General features: G+C 49.8%; 1 protein-coding gene across 6 annotated transcripts in view; it reads right to left on the reverse strand.

Moving 5' to 3' along the window:
* Positions 1–4,581: 4,581 nt before the first annotated feature.
* Tcf7 (transcription factor 7) overlaps positions 4,582–21,541 on the reverse strand; it is a 32,911-nt gene continuing 15,951 nt past the window's right edge. For 2 of the 6 annotated variants that reach the window (XM_047555139.1, XM_047555138.1), the window contains 9 exons: positions 14,345–14,453; positions 13,503–13,593; positions 11,519–11,611; positions 10,947–11,021; positions 10,153–10,272; positions 9,542–9,704; positions 9,347–9,454; positions 8,823–8,871; positions 4,582–6,269 (listed from right to left, as the gene is read on the reverse strand). In XM_047555139.1, the coding sequence (XP_047411095.1) occupies positions 6,190–6,269; positions 8,823–8,871; positions 9,347–9,454; positions 9,542–9,704; positions 10,153–10,272; positions 10,947–11,021; positions 11,519–11,611; positions 13,503–13,593; positions 14,345–14,453 (888 nt within the window). In that variant the 3' untranslated portion in view covers positions 4,582–6,189. Of the gene's footprint in view, positions 6,293–8,822; positions 8,872–9,346; positions 9,455–9,541; positions 9,705–10,152; positions 10,273–10,946; positions 11,022–11,518; positions 11,612–13,502; positions 13,594–14,344; positions 14,454–21,541 lie in introns of all 6 variants that reach the window. The other 4 variants (XM_047555140.1, XM_047555142.1, XM_047555141.1 and 1 more) reach the window with 4 other exon arrangements.

Below are 21,541 nucleotides of genomic sequence, written 5' to 3' on the forward strand. Positions count from 1 at the left end.
CTGGTCAATGGGGAAGGTAGCAGTCCAGCTCTGGATTGTCTCATCTGCCAATTCCTGCTATAATGATCAACTCCTACAATAAATTTAGCCATCTCAGGTAACCCTAGTAGTGTCTTGACAAACTCAGATCTTCATTGAAGGTCTGAGATTACTAGCTTGTGCCATATTGAATTTGTAAAGGAAATTTCAGCTTTTGGACAACAGAAGCCTGTTATCATTAGCTCTTGATCTGCATAACATTTTGAAGTTGATACAATGACAGGCCTAAATAACATCATTATCTGTATTTAAAGGATAATCATTCAAAAAGATGAATGGAAAGACAACATGGTAGTTTAAGTTTTTGTTTCATTCTTGACTTAACTATGGCCCTAAGTCTTTGTGTGTGTGCGCGCATCTGCGTATGTGTATGTGTGATACTAGGGATTGAACCCAGGGACCCTCTACCCCTCACCTATATCCCTTTTTATTTTTGAGAATGAACTTTTGCTAAGTTTTGAGGCTGGCTTTGAACTTGTGATTTTGCTGCCTTGGCCTCCCCAATATCTGGTGGTGATTGCAGGAGTGTACTTCTGTGTTCACTGGGCAAATAGTTTTTTATGGTGCTGGGAATTGAACCTAGAGCTTATACATGCTAGGCAAGCACTCTACCTACTACTGAGCTATGTCCCCAGCCACCCACACTTTTTTGGGGGGGGATGGCATTTTGCTATGTTGCCCAGGTTGGCTTCAGTCTTCTGCCTCCTAGGTGGCTGGACACTGAATGCCCATAAACAAATAGAAGATCCTGATAATCTCAGATTAATGGAGAGCTGATAACTCATCCTGGGAAAAACAGGCTATTTACCCAAATAAATCCTAAGCATGGTGTTAAGAAGCCCTTTTTAGTCTGGCTGCAGTGATGTCTTCCTAACCTTTTTTCTCTATTCCTGCTGCATGTTCATTGTTCCTTTAATTTGTCTACCAAGACAAATTTGGTTCACACTTACAGAGAGTAACCCTTTCCCATTATCTGTAACAGCTAGACCTCAGTCTTCAAAGATATATTCATGCTTATGTTCTTACCTATTGTACTAAACAAATGTGGTGAAGGTCATACTTCAGGTTGGAATCTTTCCTCTGCTTCTTAGTGCCTACATGGCCTTGGACAAGTTAAAAATAGTAGCTTCTATGATTTCAGTCTAATGCAGTCTGCTTTACATTAGTTGTTCCAAGACTTAGAGGCCCTTTCAGGGGGGACTTACCTTTATTTAGCAGCACTGCTCCATTTATTTCTGTATTAAGAACATAAGTGAAAGATCTCCATGAGAGGGGAGAACTGGTTAATAGCCTTTGAAAGGTTTGGAAGCTGGTTAGTGGTGATAAATCATAAAGACATTCTTTAATTACTAATATATATAGGAGAGGGGAGAAATCCCTTCTTTTTTGAAAAAAATATTTTTAGTTGTAGATGGATACAGAACCTTTATTTTGTTTTTTATGTGGTGCTAGGGATCCGACCCAGTGACTCATAGGTTCTAGGCCAGCCCTCTACCACTGAGCTACAACCCCAGCCCAGAAATCCCTTCTTGATAAACCTCGAAGCTTAACTTGTTTTGCCAGGAAAGAGAATGAGAGGGAGGTGTTTGGCAAATTTGGGTGACTGCCACGTAGGATTAAAGAACATTTGTCAACTTTTTTCTATGTCCATAAAAATGCATAGATGCCTCCTGCAGTGTGATGCGCTTTTTTTTTTTTTTTAAGGTAATGAAGACTTCTCTGACAATTCTTTGGCTTGTCACTTATGATCTAGAAGTAAACCATATCCTTTAATGTTAGCTTACGACTTTCTCCCTAACACTATCATGGGCTAAGGATATGCCTCCTCAGATTCTAATAATTCTTATATTGTAAAAGCAAGTTATTTCTTTTGATATGTCATTGTGTTTTATTGGCACGCTTTCTTGAATGTACCCTTAATATACAAAGTAGGTATTGCTTTATACTTTTTATACTTTTCTAAAGATTCATAAAGACATATCTTTAAGTTAAAGAATTCAGGTGCCTGAGTTTAAAAAAATGCCTTAGAGGAATTTGAGATCTGGAACAATAAAGCGATAGGAACTAGAGTCTGCCAGAGTGGGCCTCTCTTGTTTCAAAGATCCTTGTTAAATCGTTATAGCCCTGAGGAGCTTTAAGAAGGCCCTGAAGAGAGTTGGGATTGCAGTTCATGCAGCTCAGTGGTAGAATGCTTATCTAGTATGTGGAAGGCCCTGGGTTCAGTTAACAGCACTGATAAAAAGAAACCTCTGAAGAGACTTAAGAGTCAGTTAATGCAGACTTTCTAAACTCAGAAGCAAAGCCAATTTGGCTTGGGTTTTAAATTTTTGGCAAGCAGAGTTTGACATGACCTTGTTACCTTTGCTCCTGTGTTTTCCTAGAAATGGATACAGAAACTGATTCCTTCCCCTCTGGAGCAGAATGTAAATAACCATTCTGCTTCCCTCTGCTTGTGGCCTTCCTAGCCAGGCTTATTGTGCACAGTCAGAGCCGACCAACTATACTTCTCAGCCAGCTTGGGACTCCACAGCCAAAGAGAACTTGAGACCACAGGAGCCCTTCCAAATATTGTTATAAAGATTGGAAATGTAGCTCAGACCCCATGCCTAGTGTACTCGAGACCCTGGGTTCCATCCCCAGCACCACCAAAAAAAAAAAGTAGATACTGGGCTCATTAGAAAAGAGTGAAATATCTTCAAATTGGGAGAAGTATCACTGCTAGGTGCAGTGACACACACCTGTAATCCCAATGACTCCAGAGACCGACATAGGAGTATCTCAAGTTTGAGGGCAGCCTGGGCAATTTAGCAAGACCCTGTCTTGTGGGGGTGGGGGGAACAGTGGTAGGACAGCCCTGGGTTCAATCCCCAATTTAAAAAATAAAAGCATGTGGAAGGCCCTGCTAAGTTTGCTAGACTGAGTCTTCACCGAATCCACTTAGCACAGGATGGGGGGCAGTTGCAGTAGATGGGAGCAATCAAGATCTGTTTCAAGGAAGACTTAAGTCTGCCAGTTGTCTGGGAACGGATAAGAGGGTATCCTGTCCTGTGATGTCTCAGAAAACAGGGTTGATTCTTGGCTAGCTGTGAGGGGAGACTGGTGTGGTATTTGAAGCTGAATTTGGGTTTGTAATCTCAAGTCACCCTCTGGCCTCATAGGAGCATGGTGAGATTTAGAAGGATTTGAATTTCCTTTTGGAAGTCAGGTTTTTGTGTTTTTTTTTTCTCCTCTAAAAGACTGGTCTAACAAAGTTGCCAAAGGACCCCCCCACCACCACTGCTACACAAAGGGTGCATTGTTTATGTACCCGGTGCACTCTAAATGAGACACCAAATCAGATGCAACAACTCAGCCTTGCATAAGCCCTGGTTAGAATGTAGTTTTTTAGAACAACTAGGCCAGTAGCCAGAGTGGAATTCTTTAAAATGGGACAGACGTCCAGAGAATGGTTGGTCTCCTGTCGCACCCTCCCAGAAAGAAGCAAGTCTGGGATTACAGCTTCCCGTGGCCTATTTTTTAAAGAGACACTATTCTGGAAGATGACTTTATATGTTTTAAACATAGAATCCAAAAAACTCAGTGAAGTGAAAAAAAAAAAAAAATGCATGATGGTGGTTTAGTGGCTGTATCTTTTGAAATTTTTGCCCAACATTTATCTAATGGCTGATTGATCTATTAGGGTGACTTTTATGATCTTTTTCACATTCACAACAGGTCTCAGGAAGTTAGCGGTGTACTTTAAAATGGTGGAAACTGCCATGTAAAAAGCAGACTGTTAGACTAGCAATCAAACTAAACCGGTTTTTTATGAAAAAAGGAAAAATACTTATTTGGGGGATTGAGCCCAGGGATGCTTAATGACTGAGCCACATTCCAGCCCTTTTAAAAAATTTGCTTTAGACAGGTTCTCACTGAGTTGCTTAGGGCCTTGCTAAATTGCTAAAGCTGGATTTGAACTATTGATCCTCCTGCCTCAGCCTCCTGAGCTGCTGGGATTACAGGTGTGTGCCACTGTGCCCAGTAGGAAAAATACTTTTAAAGTGCCCTAGCAGATATCATCTTTGCTAGGAAAGAGTGCTATTAAAATATCTTTGGAGGATTCTGTGATGATGGCAGGTTATAAAAGATTCTTGATAGTTTTTATTTTCCTTGAAAGTAGGATATCATCTTTCTACTCTCAGAGGGAAAGAGCCTAGTGGTCATGTGCACCTATTTTAGGTTCGTTTTCAGGGTTTGTGGATGGCAATTTCCAACTCATCTCTTTTCATAAGGATACTGGCAAACAGGCTGTCTTGCATTAGTTGTGGGGTAAGGAGATTAAAGACTACGGTTGCAATGGAAGCTTACTCTCAGCATGAGCCCAGACTTAGGGGTGGGGCCCAAGTCCTTTTAGGGGAGATGACAAGGGTGATCCCTAGCTTCTGTAGGTTGTAAGTTTTGGGAATGTGTATACCATATTAGGCAATTAATCCCAAGTTTTGTGACTGGAAAAGAAAAGTGTCATGTTCTGTTACCCAAACATCTTCTTCCTCAGGGTCAGGCTTGAAAAACAAACCCAGTAAAAAGTATCTTTATTCTCATGTTTAAAAAAGTTTTTCTGTGATGATGCATTAACAATACAAAAATATTTTGAACACTACATTGGTCCTTTTTTCTCAAGACTTTTTGCAACACTACACAAGAATATGTGATCTTGGATTCTGAGAAACCAGTGGCTAAAGTAGCAACTAAAGGCTTTTCTTAAGGGTGTATGAGTACACAGACAGCCCTTTTTCTTTGGATTCAGGCTATGTACAGTTAGGAGGAGGCAAAAGAAAAAAAAAAGTTAAATTAAAAGAAAAAAGACTTTGTTACTTTGTTTCTCAAGGCTCAGGGTTGAAGCTTGGCTCAAAAATTGATTAAAGTAGGCTGTGGTGTAAACCAATGTACACCACTAGAGGTTTTTTGGGCTCCTTTAGTTTTAACAGTACTCTTTCCTGCAACCCCATAGGGAACAAACTGAAGCTGGCCTGGTCTGAATGCTAGAAGGTAGGTTCTGGCTATTGAGAGATTTTGGGTTTACCCTCTCTTAAATTGCCTAAGAGCTGGCTCAAGTGACATGGATGAGCTGGAAATGGAATTGTGAAAAAGACTGAATGGGAAGAGATACATATTAGATTTGGGCCATGACTTCTGCCAACCATTGCCCACAGCTTCTGGTGCCTGAGCTTTGGTGTCAGGGTTTCTTAGGCTGGTGAGTTGCTCAGGAAACATTTCCAAGTAATTTGAACTTGAGCAAGGTACCCCACCTGCACTTGCCTGATAGGGTAATGTTAGGTTATTCCTGTTGTCAAGGTTGTTAGGCCTAAACCCTATTCCATTCCCTCCTCCTCTTGTAAGCTCCTGAGAATATGATAAGAGGCTTCCTCTGGTCCAGCTATGAAGAGCAGCTGGTTTTCTGTAAATAGCTCCTCCGTTCCCTTAGGAGAGAAGCATTGGCATCTTGACTTTGTGGTTGTGATCATGCTCAGATGTTGTTTGATAAAACAGGCCATTCTTGGTCCATGAAGTGTCTGTTATGGGAAGGTGTGGCAGAGGGGGACAGATGAGGCATTTTTGTAGAGAATGTAGCTGGGCTTAGTCCTGCCCTTCTGTGACCTATAGCAGAAAAGCAAGGGAGGAAGGGACATCTGGCTAGCAAGGTTTGGGGTGTTGGGGGGAAACGACATAGGCTGCCATGGGCACCAGGATTCCCTCAGTGAGACAACACATTGGTGTTAATATGGTCCCCACCGCCTCAGGTTTATGCAGAAGTTCGTCAGCTTCTGAAATCTTCAGGACCTGGCGGAGAGTATTGGCAGGGCTGCTGGCTGGTTTCCACATGATTTGGGCCTCTGCTGCTTCCTCTCAGGAGTTGGGGATAGGTCCCTGGAGGACGCCAGGAGTCCTTTGCATGCTAGGCCGCCTGCCTCTGAGATTCCTGTTGCTGTACCTGTGTGTTCTGCAGAGCGCTGTGAGGAGCCTGTGGGGGTCCAGGGGTGGGGAGACTGAGAACAGTTGAGAGACCTGTGGATTTCGGTGCCGGCTCCACTGAGCTAGCAAGCAGTTCTGTGGGGAACTGTGGCAGAAGGTATGAGGGTGAGTCCTGGGGAGCTGGGGACCTGGGGCAGCCTAGAGCACTGTCATCGGAAGGAACGGGGCTGGGGCAGCGGCCTTCTCCGGGTAAGTACCGAATGCATTTCTTTTTCCTCCTAGGAATAGTGAAGAGAGTTATCTGTAAACAGAGGGTGAATTCACAGTCATACACCATAACCAAAAAATGCTGTCCTTGCACAGGCCAGCTGACCTCCTGTCTTCTTCCCATGACTTGGGTGATGTCCTTACGTCCTCAAACCTGAATCAGCCCTGCAACTGTTGGATTTGGCCCAGACTAAGTCAGGTGCAGTTCCCAGGACAGCCGCAAGGTGGCACAGGGACCTTTTGTAACTTGGTCTGTGGACTGCCTTTTTTTTTTTTTCTCCACCAGGGGAGCCATCTAGTGTGGGTCTTTGAGTGTCTGTCATGTTTGTGGGGCTCAGATCTGCCTTAAGGCAAGGGACTGCAATGCTTGTTTCTTGACTGAGCAATACCTGTCCTCAGGACAAATTATTTTCTCCTTGGAGGGCTGGACAAGTGTTCCTTAGAGCCAGTGACCTTACTGCCTGGAGTACCCCTCAGCCTTGGTTCTATGAGGTATGTCCTGAATCTAAAAAAGGCATCTTTAGCCATGAAACTTTTCGTGCCCATGATAAAAACAAGTTTAGTGCCACATGGCCTCTGGGTAAGACAGCCCAGGAGTACTGCTGCTTCTCCCTCCCAACCTCTCCAGTCCTCTGATATCAGTAGGTATGAGATGGAAAGTCACAGGGCTGCCTGGCAACGAGGTTGTTTAGGTGGTTGTCTGATGTTATCACCTCGTTTTTCTCAGATTTAGGGGCTTAGGATGGAATGTGCATGGGTAACCTTGAAGAAGTGAGAAAGTTGGAAGGCCATGATTTTGAGGCCTGGGAGCAGGGGCTTAGACTTCCTGAGTGGTATGAGAGAGATCTGTCTGCTAAGGGCCTACTAGGCCTAACTGGCACCACAGCCATCTGTTTAAGTCTGCTTTCCTTTATGGAACATTCTGTGTGCACTCCACCACTGCTTCCACCTAGACCCAAGTGCTCTCAACAAGCTGTGTTCAACGTTCACTCCCAGTCTTAGGAGGCATGAGTTCCCCTATCTCCTGGGTATGCTAGGGGGCTGAGGAATCAAAGGAGGGGAGCTGCAGGCCCAGCAGAACATGTGTAGTCAGGGAAGCAGCTTGAAGCAAAGGGAGAATGACGGTGGGGACAAACCCACCTGCACGGACCACACCAATCCGTCTGCTGGTTGAGGCCAAAGCGAGCACGACATTTCTTAGGCGAGCCAGTGTCTGCTCACAGCCATGCCAGAGGGGCAGAGCAGGGCAGAGGGCGAGCGGGCAGGCAGCAGGGCAGAGCAGGGCCCAGAAAGAAGAGGTAATATCAGTGTTAGCCAGTTATAGACATCCCATAGCCCCCACAGGCAGAATGGACCTCTCCATGGCACAGCCAGCCCCAGTGGGAGCCCTAGGCCCCAGAGCAAGGTATCAGGAAAGGAGGTAACCCAGCTGGGCAATAGAGTCAGTGGGGGAGAGGATCCAAGATGGCGGACTTGGGGGAGGCTGCGTTCCTTGTCGCTCTGTGAGGCAGTTGCTGCTTATCAATCCCCTGCTGTTTACCCCATTTGTCCACTGCGATCACCTGCATGCCAGCATATTGACTACTTTTTGAGTGCAGATTGCTCACTGACTGGCACCTAGAGTCAGTGGAAAGAATGGTGAAGTGGGGAAGGGGTCCTTAAGCTGGCTCCTCTCTGGCTTGTGGGAATCCTTCTAACATGGAGGCTACAGAGAAGCCCACGGAGGCCCTTGGGATCCAGCCTTTTCTGCCTTGGGGCTGTCCATCTCTTCCCCAATTGCCTGCCTGTTTTATCCAGTATTCATTCTTGCCAATGCCCACATTTCCTTAAGGACTAAGGCTACAACTTGCAGCTACAAGGTACACTTTGAGAGGGAAAGAGGATTCATTCCTAGCCTCAGAGAAAGAGCTGAAAACTTTGTCCTGCACAGTTCCAATCCTAGTTTCCAGGTTTCTGTAGTAGGGGCAACACAGCTGAGAAAGTAATGAATATGAGGCACAATTATCAAGAGTTAAGAGGCAGGAATTCACCCACAGGAAGGAGACCTGCAGACTCTGGGCTTCCTGTGTCTTCTATACAACGCTTTGCATTGCTATGAGAAACCAGGGTAAGAGATGGGAACATGATGATAGAGAAATTGCCAGGCACTAGCCAGCAGGCTGTGTGACCTGGGCTAGGGCTGGGCCTGGATCAGACTCTGCCTAGATAGCCTGCTCCTCATGTCAGTAGAACTAGCCAACATACACTGAGTAGGTTACTCCTGGAACCACACTGGGAATTCCTTTCCAGTTTCTCTGGTAGAGGTTAACTGTGGGCAGGGCTGGCAAAGTGGAGGGTATATCACCTGCTAAATGAATTGTCTTCTACTGGTCTTTCCTCGGATTTAGTATAGCTGTTCCTTGTTTGGGGATTTGACTTATGAAATGCAGACCTTCATTTCCAGAGGGCCCAGGCCCTGAGGTTCATGGCTGAGTGCTCTGCTGCCCCATCTGGGCTAGAGCAGAGCTGCTGTTGATATGGGGGCATGGAGAGGAGCCTCCACTACTGCTGAGGTAAGGCCTCACCTGTGGTGGATTCTTGATGCTTTTCCCTCGATCGCCTCTTCTTTTTCCCCTGCAGGGAGAAAAGGAGAGATACTCAGATCTGGGAGGTAGACACTGGGCTATCTGCAGGCTACTGCCTAGCCTAAATGCCCCTGGGATTCTGGGCATACATGTCCCTCCTACCTGGGGGACTGTAGTTCTTACTAGGCTGCCATGGGGTACATTTAGGGGCTCTTCCCTCTCCCAATCTGGTCTACAATTTGAATGGCCCCTTCCCCTTCTGCCCATGTGGCCCAATCAAATAGTGGGCAACATCCCACATGTGAATGCATTCTAGAGTGCAAAGCAGGATGTGTGAGCTTGGTTTCAGGGTGGTTCCCCTGGCTTGCCTCTTCTGAGACTCAGACCCTCCATGCCCTACCTCATCCATGTCACATCTTTACTGGTCAGGACAATAGCTTTTTTTCCACCTGAGATTGATGCCTGGGACATAGTATCTTGAAGGTTCCCCTGCCCACCACTGCTGGATGTTTCTGGCCACTCACGTAGTTGTCCCGCGCTGACCAGCCTGGGTATAGTTGCATGTGCAGCTGCCTTTCCTTACGGGCCAATTCATAATACTTGGCCTGTTCTTCCCGTGACAGTGCATGCCACTGCAGGGGCCAGGGAATGGAGTATATCAGAGTCAGCAGAGTGAAGGGGATCAGAAGCCACCCCAACCCACTTGCCCATCACCTCACCCTGCGGCCTAGGATCTGGTTAATGGCGGCGCTCTCCTTGAGTGTACACTCTGCAATGACTTTGGCTCTCATCTCCTTCATGTACAGCATGAACGCGTTGAGGGGCTTCTTAATGGTTGGCTTCTTAGCCTCTTTCTCTGCCTTGGATTCTGCCTGTGTCTTCCTGAGGGGCAGATACCCAGACTGCTCAGGAGCAAACCCTTCCCCAGGGATCACCAAATGCAGCCCCAACTTCCTTGAGAAGTGGGTGCATAAGTGTATGATCCTAAGGCTTTGTAAATGGAGTGTTTTTTAACTGGCCCAAATGAGTGAGCAGAGAGCTAAGTAACTTCCTTACAGGAATTCTGTGGCCCAGTGGGAAATGCATGTATAAGGACTTCTTGGCCCCTCCCCTCAGCACAAATAAAATCTTTGTTCCTTGTCCCACCTACCCCTGCTTGTAAAGATTAAAACAGTGGTCGGTAGCCAGCGCCACTAGAAGGCTTGAAGGGGCCACCTGACAGTTCTTGGGTCTGGTGGGAGGCACCTGTGTCCTGGCTGACAGTACCTCTGCTCACTTGCCCATCCCATACCTTCTTGCCCCCCCTCCCCATTGGTGTGTTTTCACTCACAAGCTGCGGTCATAGGGCTGCAGCTCCTGCTTTGCTGAGGTGGGCACAATGGCTGGGTGGGGGATGGCTGCTGGGTGACCAGGGACACCAGAGCCCAGCATCAAGGATGGATGGGTAAACCTAGAAACAGGAATAGAATTAACACTAAGCCAGGAATTTATGGGCAGACCTTCAGACATAACATGGAAGCCCCTGCACAATAGACAAGGACACAGAGGAACAGATACCCATCCCCTCTGACCTGGACAAAAGTTTACAGAGATACATAAAATATCTGGTCCCAACACATTACACAGACAAACTGCAAAAATATATGTATATGCCATTCAGGTGGTTTCTAAATAGTCCCAAGTAGCTTTTAAATCTGTTTTCTTCTCACCACCTGCTGCCACCAAGTCAGCCCCCTAAAGAGTCTGGGGGCTTTTCTGTGGGCCTCCTCACTCTCCACTGGACCCCTTCCAGGGCCCTTTCCATACAACAGCAAGTATGACCTTTTAAACCAATGCTCCTGGCTCATTCCTGCTGAAATTTGCCCACTGCCCACAGAATAAAATCCAGAATTTTCCCCCCAGGTCCTGCACAGCCCTGCTTCAATATCCATGCTGACATTTCTAGCCTCCTCTCTACCCCATTTCTCACCACTCTCCACCCATAGTCAAGCCCTCTTACTGCTGGTCCCTTTGTCTTCATCAGGAAAAGTTAACCCTTTCCATGACCCATCAGGCCTGCTTGCAGTCTCCTTGGGACTTCCCAGTCACCTACTGGCCCACTGGAGCTATGTTTATACCTCTCACCCTGGGCGGTGATCTCCAGTAGGGCTGGTAATGTCTGCTGAATTCCTTGCTGTTATGTTGACACCAGGTCTGTTACTGAGGAAATAAGCTAAATGAAGGGACACATGTACACTCACCTCTACCTCACTTCCTTGCTGTTCTGTGAAGACCACTCTGCCCCTTGCTGCTTGCACAGGTGTAGGATTCCTGAGCAGGCAGCCCCCTGAAGGATAGAGGCTGGGGACACTTATGTAGAAAGTACTGCCTCAGCTGGAGAGAGCTTATAGGATGCCCCAGCAGGGGTGCAGAAGAGAGGTGAGTGCACACACATCTGCACACCGGCTGAGCTGCGTATGCACTGCTATCCTGGCTGCTCTTTGTTGCTTTACTGCACTATGGCCCAGACTGGAGCCTATTACACTCCTACCAGCTTCGCTGTCGGGCATAGGGCAGCAGGGGACTGCAGGATGACAGACAGACAGGTGGACAAACAACTAACACGGGGTAAGCAATGGCCTGAGCATGGCCTTGTGTGGGCACTTAAGCCTGGGCAACAGGAAGCAGGAGCCTGGCTGCAGGGGTAGGGGACTCACCTGGGGTAGGGGGTGCCAGGGGCTGCAGTGGGGGCAGGGAAGTGCTGTCTATATCCGCAGGAAGGGGACAGGGGGTAGAGAGGAGGGCTGGGCCTGTGGTTGGGAGAGACAGCTGTTAGCAGTCTGGCTGCCAACCAGACATGGGGAAGGCTTTTGTACCTTGCTTGGTCTGATGCATAGTCTGAAACAGATGGGCTTCTGCTGGGGTTACTTCTAGCATCTGCCACCAGGGGTCAACTTGTGCTTCACCCTGCACTTATTTCACTGGGCCAGCATGTGCTTAAGGGATGGAACTGGTATCCTCTTCCTGGCACCCAACTTGGCAGACTTCCTGGGGCCCCTCCAGCTGGCCTCCTAAATTTCTTTGATAATGCAGGGTTGATACCTGTACAAAGGCCTCTGCATCCTCTACTGACACTATATGGATTGCTCTTCTGCCCCAAGTTGCCTGTCTCAACTGTTTATCCTTTGGGTCTTGTTTGGCTGAGTGACCCTTTTTCCCAAAAGCCCAGAGATCCCAAGCTGGATAAGGTGCCCCTATGGGCTCCTACAGTCCCCAGCCAAAGCAATACTAACAGTGCCCTATAATTGCCTGGCTTCTTGCCTGGTCACCCACTAGGCAAACAGTTCTGGGACCTACGGATCAGACAGCAGAAGAAGTGCTTCCCTGACACCCATAACCCTACCTGGCACACAGTAAGGTTCAGTACAGAGATGACACTCTCCTGGCAGCCAAGTGCTGTCTGCTGGGAGCTGAGAACACAGGGCTCTCCCTCCCTGTGCCTAAAGACCCTCATTAGAGCCTTAGTAGGTAAACATCCCCCCTAAGCATAAGTCTCTTGGCTTTGGAGCTTCTAGTGTATAGGACTCTGGAGCGGTTGGCCCAGAGATTTGCTTCTGTATAACCCTAGCCTGGGTTCTAAGCACATTTTTTTTTTTTGTATTGGGAATTGAACTCAGGAGCATTTAACCACTGAGCCACACCCCCAGCCCTTTTTTCTTTTTTGTATTTTATTTAGAGACACGGTCTCACTGAGTTGCTTATTAGCGCCTCGCTAAATTGCTGAGGCTGGCTTTGAACTCATGATCCTCCTGCCTCAACCTCCCAAGCTGCTGGTATTACAGGCGTGCACCACCACGCCCAGCCTAAGCACTTTCACCCCACCTTGATCCTGAGTATAGTCCTGATTTGTATTTAGAATGGCACTCTGACCAAAGAGAATCTGGAAATGAAGGAGTATGCTGAACATAGGTATAGGGTAAGGGAAAAGGGGCATGCTGGCCTTTGGCCTTCCCTACCCTTCCTGGGTAGCCAACCTTGCCTTCTGCTGGGTGACTGCGCTAGCTCAGTGAGCCTAGGTAATGTTGTAGGTGACAAGTGAAAGACTTAAGTGTCCTGCTGAGGCCTTAGCCTCAAATTTTGGCCCACAGTCAGGCCTTCTAACTTGGGTCCACGCTGGCTTTTCCTGGCCAAGCCTTAGTACACCCTCCAAGCAGGCTGGTCAAGGCTTCAGCTCAAGCAGGCACCATAGGGACAAGGGTGAACTTGCTGTTCAAGCAGCTCAGCCATGGAAGAGACCAGCCAATAGCAGGTGTTGAGGCCAGTGGGAAGCATCCCCCTGCCCACCAGGCAGCTGAGAAACAGCACCCTCTCTGGTGGCTATTCATGCTGTCACCTCCCTGCTCAGGCCTACCTTTTCTTCTTCACATACTTACATGGCTCTGGAGGTCTCTAAGTAGCCCCGAGTTCTCCCATGATGGAGAGTTCGGGTTTCATAAGGCTGGAACCAACAGCCAGCAATCTGGCCTCCCTAGAGGAAATATGTCAAGCTCCCTGGGGAATGCCCTGGGCCAGGGAACCACAAGAACCCCTAGCTCAGAGCAGGTTGGGATACAACTGCTAGTCATCCTATGGTGTCTGCGAGGAACATGGAAGGGCAGTCAATGTCCAACAGTGTCCCCTTCCCCCTGGGCCCACACTCACCAGCTCACAGTGTGGGGGAGCTGTCCCATGCTGCTTGAGGTCAGAGAGTAGAAGCCAGAGAGGTCAGGGGTCTGCAGAGGCCTGTGAACTCCTGCCATGGAGAGGGGCCAGGTAAGTGGGCTAGCCTCATCTGGGGGTGACTTCAGCAGTTACTGCATCCTACAGCACCTCTATTTGCTAGAGGTCCAGATAAACTGGTTTGTTCAGGACTATCCTAGTATAACAGTGGCCCTCAGACAGGCAAGGGAACAAAGGGCAGAGGGGTTGGGTGACTTGCCTGAGGGTACCAGCTGACCAGTAAGTAGTCACTTAGGAGGGTATGGCCTGGCCTCATCACTCCCTGGGCCACTGTGGCTCTGTAGTTGGAGCCTCTCTGCTGGGGGCTCTGCTTGGCTTTCTGGGCAGGAGGTAGGCCCCTGGTCTAGAGGAATCTTACTTGGGGTGCCAGGGCTCCCCACTACTAACCAGTCCCCCAGGTTTGAGTCAGCAGGTTTCCTACAGCTGACAATAGTGGATTTCAGAATGACTTTGGCTGAGGGGAGGTGAATCAGCCATCACAACCACCACTTTCCATTTTCTCACTGGGGGAGGAAGGCTACAGCTCATAGTGATCAGAAGTTTCTACTGCCACTGGGCAGGCTTCTACCCCAACTTGAAGCCTTCTCATTCTGACCTGGCACCACCTCCCACAGCCCTCTGGTTCCCTCAGATCCCCCAGATCATCTTTCTGGCATTTTCTTTGGACTCTGGGTTTGCATAGCCTCAGGTTTGCACAGCCCATTATAAAACAGAAGCCCTCAGATTCTGTCCTCATCAGGGCCCTCCCCATCCCAGGCCCATACCTTGTTTCTGGTTGATGTCCGCAGGTGCAGGTGTGGGATGTGGACTGCTGAAATGTTCGTAGAGAGGAGACAGTTGGGGGACACTGTGGGTTGGCTGACTGGCCTTGTTCTGAAAAATTAGGAGGGCAGGTGAACGTGGGGAGTCCTAAAGGAGGAAGTCTTGGGGGTGGGGGCATGCATAAAGGCAGAGCTGCAGTGAGCTATGTGGACAACCCAACTGTCAAAAGTGGTGCTGGCCAAAACCACAGGCCTCAGGAAAGGGGGCATCCACCACTCAACCCACCCTGTGTCCGGCAGTGCAGTCTTCTGCCCATTAGCCCCCACACTTTGACCAAGCAGTCCCACCTCTTAGAGAGCCTCTTGGATTTTCTGGGTACTCAGTTCACAGAGGCATGGTCTCACCTGCTGGGAAATCTTCCTAGCCTACCAGTCCTAGAAAATATCCAGCTTGTTTGAGATCCAGTGGCTTGTCTATAGGACTGCTCATTGCTACCAGCCCTAGGCAGCAGGGCTTGGAGCTTTTTTCTCCTCCAGCCCCTAGGCTGGGGGTCCTGAGTCTGACCCTCAGTCCCACCTCAGTGCTAACTGGATATAGTGACACCAGGCAGGACTCCTCCTTGGTCCCCTAACTCAAGGGAGGTGGAGCCAACCTGCCCAGCCCCGTCTTCCGGTTTCCTCAGCACTCTTACTTTCCTCAGGACTCTCACTTTTCATGCTAGGCGCACAGCTCTCTGTTCTGAGATGACTCAGTCAGCAGACTGGGGGAAAGGGCCCTCCATATACCCCAGGTATGGGGAGTCACTGCCATGCCCACAGCCCAGCTCTGCATGTCTTTCAGTGCACACCTGCGCAGGCCAGAGTTCTGGACACCCATCACCTATAGTCAAGGCTCAGCTTCCCACTCAAAGTTTTTGGGGATGCTGCTGGCTGAGAGTAGATGAGTGATCTCACACTCATGACACAGAAGAAAGAGGGGACATCTTTGGGGCAAGACAATAGTGAGAGGGTGGTGTGGCCTGGCCTCCTAGGGTAAAATTCCCCACTGGGTAAATTTAACCAGATTCTTTCAGATCTTCAGCTTTCTCCCCTGGTAATGGATGGGACCTAGCACAGATCTCTTGGCACTTGTCTATTGGGAGTCCAGGATAAAGATGGAGGGAAAGCTGGGTATGAACCCCATTATAACCAGGAAGCAAAGCTCCCAGCTGTGCACAGGATGCCGCAGCTCTCAGCAACAGCCCTGGCCTGCCATCTACTCCTGCATTCCTGCTTCCAGGCTGTAAGCTGCACCAGTTCTTCCCCAGGCAGACAGCAGCTGATGTCCTGACAGATGCCATACACAGGGAGAGGGAGGCTGGGGCAGGTGTGGGATGTGTGGACACGTGATATCTTTCAGACACTGAGTATCTACCACATGCCAGGCATTGTGCCAAGCACCTTGCAAGCCCAATCTCATCCCTACCAGGGTGCACATAAGGCTGCCATTTCTCCTATCTGTAAATCCTCCCCCAACCAACTCATGTCTCACTCCCTTTTATAGAAACCTCAGCAGGTCGGTCCTCTAGTTCTCAGCTCTCCTTCTTCCTTCCAGCCATTCCTCTACCAGACGACTACGGTCAAGGTCCCCAATGACTTCCACAATTCTGAACTCACTGGTCAATTCTGTCTTCATTTTACCTGGTTTCTCCCTCCTTTTTGAAGCCGTTTCTTCACTTGGCATTCACCTGATTTCCTTCCAACCTCAGAGGCCACTTTTTCTGACTTCCCATCCCTTCTCTTCCAGCCTATGGCTTCAAACATCTTCATCCAATGACTCTGCATTCCTATCTCCAGTCCCCACTTCGCATGGGACTCCACATTCCACATGCCTATTCAACTCTGCTTGGAGGTCTAAAATGTCCCCCAAACTCAACATATCCAAATCAGAACCTTTGACTTTCTACCCCATCTGCTCCTCTCTTCCTCAGGATGACAGTTCCATCCTTCATTAGCTGAAAAGTTGCTCAGACCAGAAACCTTGGCATCATTCTTGATTTTTCTCTTTCTCTGATACCCCATGATCAACTTTCTACCTTCAAAATCTAGAATCTGCCAGGTGCAGTGGCATGTACCTGTAATTCCAGCTACTCGTGAGGCTGAAGTAGAAGGATCACAAATTTGAGGCCAGCCTTGATAACTTAGTAAGACATTGTCTCAAAATAAAAAGGGCTAGGAGAGCACCCCAGATTCAATTTCTGCAAAAAATAAAATTAAAAAAAATCTAGAATCCAACCACTTTTTCCTTCTCCCATCTCCTACCTAGTCTAGGCTGTTGGCACTTCTCACCTGGAAAACTGCAGCAGTTCCTCCCTGTCTCCTTAGCCATGCCTTCATCCAGCAGCCTCATAAACCAGATCATGTCCCTCGTTTGCCTAAAGCCTCCAGTGGCCTCCCTAATTGTATTTCCTCACCTGGAACTCTGTGATCAGGCCCAGCTCCCTAACTCTAGCACATTCCACCCTTCTCCTTGCTAACACCACCCAGGACTTCCCATAGGTGCTTCAGCATCCTTCTCCATGATATGAAGTCAGTTGGGAAGCAGAAGCTTCCCAGAAATCCCTGAGGTCTTTTTATCCTGAGGTTCCCAGGACAGCACTAACCACATGGTAGACCTTGGCAGCTGAGGGCAAGGAAACTGGGCATCAGGAACATTGGACCCTGGCAAAAAGCATTCTGCCATTCACTGCTTAAAGGCACAAATGCCTGGAGTCTCAGCCCAGCAAGTGGGATGATACCTCCACAGTTGCCTCCAGAATCAGGAAGTTTCCAAGTTTACACTCCTGCTTCAGAGAAGGCCCTACCATCCAAACTTGGCTCTGGTTCCTTAACCCTCAGGACTCAGTAGGCCTGGCTAGCTTAGAGGGAGAGCTGGGTATGGAAGCTCTGACCCTTAAAAACCTTAGGAGTAGGGTCTGGGGTCCAAGGTGCCAGTTTTAGGAAGACAGTCCACTTTGCCCAGAGCCATTGAAAGGCAGCCAGAGGGTGACCTGCCCTAGGTCACAGCACAGCTCAGGATGGGCCTGTGGAACCTCAGAGAATCCAGCAGGACTGCTATGCATGCATGTGACAGGGCAGTGGGGTGGGAAAGTTTCTGGGGAAATGGGTTTATCCTATCTACCAACCTTCCCTGGGAACTGGGGAAAAGTCCCATTAAGCAGGAGTCTGCAGCCAAACCACAGAAGTGCTGGGTGGGCAGGGGTGGGGCAGAGAACTTGCTGGCAGCTGGAGGCCCTGGGGTGGCCAGTCCTTTCCACGCTCATGCAGGTTGCCTCTGAGCCTCACTCCCCAGCCCCCTCCATACCTAGTGGTGGTAGCCAGGGGGAACCATCTGGCACAGGGCCCCTTGCCCTCCTCAGTGGAATGTCCCGCTCCAGGGCTCCAGCACAAGACTGTCCCAGAGCCAGGCTTCCCAGACAACAGGGTGGGGTCGCTTGGGGCCTGGTGTGTGTATGGAGAGCCCAGTGACTGGAGCTCCCTCTCTGCCTTAAGATGACCATGCCTCGCCCCCAAAGGAAGGAGGCAGGTCTGGATGGACTGTCCCCAGCAGGCCCTGAGTGCCTCAAGAGCACAACTTCATCTCTTTCTCTGAGAGCAGAGTATACAGTAAGTGCTTAGAGAATGGTGGGATGCATGGATACATGAATAATTCAACTAACCTGTAGTCTTCTCTCAGGATACCCCAGGTCCCTGTTCTTTGCCTTTGCCTGAGCCCCCATGGCCTCTCCCAACAGCCTGTGGGACAGGTCCAGGACTCAGACCTTAGGGCTATCTCAGAGTCACCCTTCAGTCCCCACCAGTAACCTGTCCAGCTTCCTGCTGGATGCCTGCACTGGGCTCACCCCCAGAAGAGGTGGTCCTTCCTGGTGCTAGGTTGCTTGTACTGCTCAAAGACTTTTCCCCACATCTACTCAAGTCTGCCATCCCAAAGGTGCTCCTCCCTTTTGGGATACTTTCCTTAGCAGATGGCTAGAAATTCCTCATCTGGTGCTCCAGCCTGTCCTCCTCTTCTTCTGCAGGTTGGAGCCAAAAAGGCCAGGATAGGGCCAGGCAGAAGGAGGTGGAAATGGGGGACTCGTGAGGTAGGTGTCTGTTCTGAGTCCATCTTGGGCCTGGCTGGGCTGCCCCTGCCTCCCTCCAACCTGCCCCCTCCCCCGCCCACTTCCTGCAGGCTCAGGTGAAAATAAACACAGTCGGCATTTTCCCTGCAGACCGCAGCGGTCTGCTGTGCTCACAGGCTGTGTGCACGCTGAGAGCCCCTGCCACCACTACCAGAGAAACTCCCTCGCCTCTGACGGTTGACTCTGAAAACCCCCAAACACTTGAGCCCCACAACACTTTCCCAGAGAAGAAAGTTGCTGTTTCCTCTGGGCTCAAGCCTGAGGGGGTAGAGGAGCATGCTCGGCCCAACCAGGCCCTCCCAAGAAGGCCTCCCTGTGGCAGGGACTGTACAGGAGAAGAATCCCCCACGTACCAGGATCCATCAGCATGCGTGATCGTTCAGGGTGTACGACTGAGCTCCTACCCTGTGCCAGGCAAAAGACTGAGGCCCAGAAGAGCATCTGCTAGTGACATCTGAGCGCTGAGAGTTTCTCATGTGCCAGACACAGCCCTGAGCACTTAGAGTTTAATTCGGATACTCCTAAAACAAACCTGTGACATGAGAAATTACTATCCCTGTTTGACTGATAAACTGAACTGCAGAGTCACACAGCTAGTAAGTGGCAGAGCTAGGATGTCCAGGGCCAGAACAAGTTGTGGACAGAACAAGTTGGGGAGAGGGAGTGTGGGGGGAGCTATACTAGTCCTAGAGCCACTGCCTCTCTGACCCTAAAAATGCCCTAGCAGGCCTAGGACCCCTGGGACGGGTTCTGGCCTCACCTGCCTGCCAGGGCTACTGGCATTGGCAGCCCATCTGATGGAGAGGGTTGGACATGGCCCCAAGGTCCTAGCCATGTGTCCTCTGCTCACCATCACAGCCGTTAGGGGGCCTACTCCTCTGCTGCCGGGTACCCAGCTCTTCTCTGCCTCAGCACCTTTACTCACCACGGCCTCCTGTCCCCCATAACTTTCCATACTTCCTCCCTCTCCTTGCTAGGCTGGCTCCTTATCCTGACCTATGTCACCTCTGTGGAAAGGCCTGTGGTCTGGTAGGCGTACCTCCAGCTTGCCTGGGCGTCCTGGAGGGCAGTCGCCTTGCCAGACACCTCTGCCGTCCAGGCTCTGTACTCAGCAGACATTCACTAAAGATTTGTGGGATGAAGGCCTTTAGAATTCTCAGTGCCCCCCAGACCTTCTGCTTGCCCCTACCCACTCATTTGCCACTGGACTGTGACTTCAGGTCCTTCAAGCCCCTCAGGCAAAAGGCTGTTCTTGATGCCTGCCATGGAGCTGGGGAGAGGCCCTTGGGGGGAAAGCCTGTGGAAGGAATGGCAGGGCCACACCTCAGGCCTGTGCTCCTTCCGGGGCAGACGCTGACTAGACAGAAGGGTGGGTATTGCTATGGTTATTGTTCTGCTTGGCAAGCGCACAGAGGTGAAGCTGAGTAATATAAATGCCAAAGGTGACAAACCCACGTGAGGCTGGCATTTGTATTCCCATTTCATATATGTGTGAACTGAGGCTTGCGGAGGTGAGAAAGTTGCCTGTGTCACAGCCCTCCACCACCAATGCCCACCTGTTCCAGGTTCTCAGGGTCTTCAAGGAAACCAGAAATTCACACCCTCTCCTCTGCCCTCCTCTTGCTCCATGCTTGAGCCACCAAGGCCCCAGGGGCCATGCTGTGCCCTCTGCCTAGGGCACTCTTTCCCAGCTCCTCTTGGCCAATTCCTATCCATCATGCAGGCCTCATATCATTGAGATTTCTTTCTGGAAGCCCTTCCTGTCATATGGGATTATGCCCCATGTTTTTATTGAAAGAATTAAAGCTGGGCCCACAAGGATGGGGCTAGCATGAGGGCACAGGTGGTGCGTAGGGAAACACGGCAGCACTAGGTAAAGCATTCTAGCTGGGGCTGGGCATAGCGTCACAACAGCACAAAGGTTTGGAGGCTGGGAGAAGCTGGGATCTCTGTTTAGGGTCAGGGGACACCTCACCCAGCACCCAAGACCCCTTGGTCTCCTCCCCATCCCCGTTACCTCTGGGAGTTAGAATGACCAAAGACAGGGTGGCCACTAGTTCATACGGTGCCTCTGTACAAATCAGAAAAGCCCCCTTTCTTATGGGGAGACACCAGAATTATGCCAGGGTACCCAGCTCAGAAAGCATGGTGTAGGCTGATTTTCTCCTTGGCCCAGCTCCCCTGGGTACCCCAAGGGTGATTCTTTCATTTTAATTTTTAAGATTTTTTTTTTATTTTTACAGACTGCATTTTGATTCGTTGTACACAAAAGAGATACACCTTTTCATTTCTGTGGATGTACACAATGTAGATTCACACCATTCATGTAATCATAAGTATACACAGGGTAATACTGTTTCATTCTACTATCTCTCCTCCCCCACTCCCTCCCGCCCCATTCTCCTCTACATAGGGTGGCTCTTTCAAAAGGCACTCCCCAGTTCTCACTTTTCTTGCCCTCACTGCCAGGAACTGGGCTCCAGAGACTAGCCCTGATCAGTTTCTAGGGGCTCCTCTCCCAGCTCCAGGCCTGCCAGGCAGCCCCGCAGCCCTCCCGGGCTTCTGTGTCTAGACCTGGGGAGCCACCATCCAGAACCAGTGGGGCTTAAATGCTCCAGAGTCTGGCTAGTTGCTGAGCGGGATGCTCCCTGAGACCTGGGCCCACGAGAATAAACTTCCCAGGAGGAGGCTGGTCCCCTAAACCTTCAAAAGGGCCTCAGTCTGTGGTTCCTGCAGACCTGCCTCTGCTGATATACCCAGTGGGGCCTGGAGGGCCAGGCTGGAAGAGCCCTCATTCATGCTCTTTTATCCCCAGCCCCCGCTCCAGGCCCTGCTGCCCAGGACATGGTGCTCCAGAGGACGGCCTGCAAGCTTCTCGCCTACAGCATGCTGGACGCCCTGTGCCAGACGCCCACCACAGAGCACAGAGCCGTGGCCATGTAGCCAGCTAGCTGACCTGGAAGGGCAAGGGGATGGCTAGGCCACACCCTCCTGGACCAGGAGGCTTCAGTCCCACCTGTTGACAACATGGCTGTTGCCA

This window comes from Sciurus carolinensis, chromosome 6 (assembly GCF_902686445.1).
Source record: "Sciurus carolinensis chromosome 6, mSciCar1.2, whole genome shotgun sequence".
NCBI lineage: Eukaryota > Metazoa > Chordata > Mammalia > Rodentia > Sciuridae > Sciurus > Sciurus carolinensis.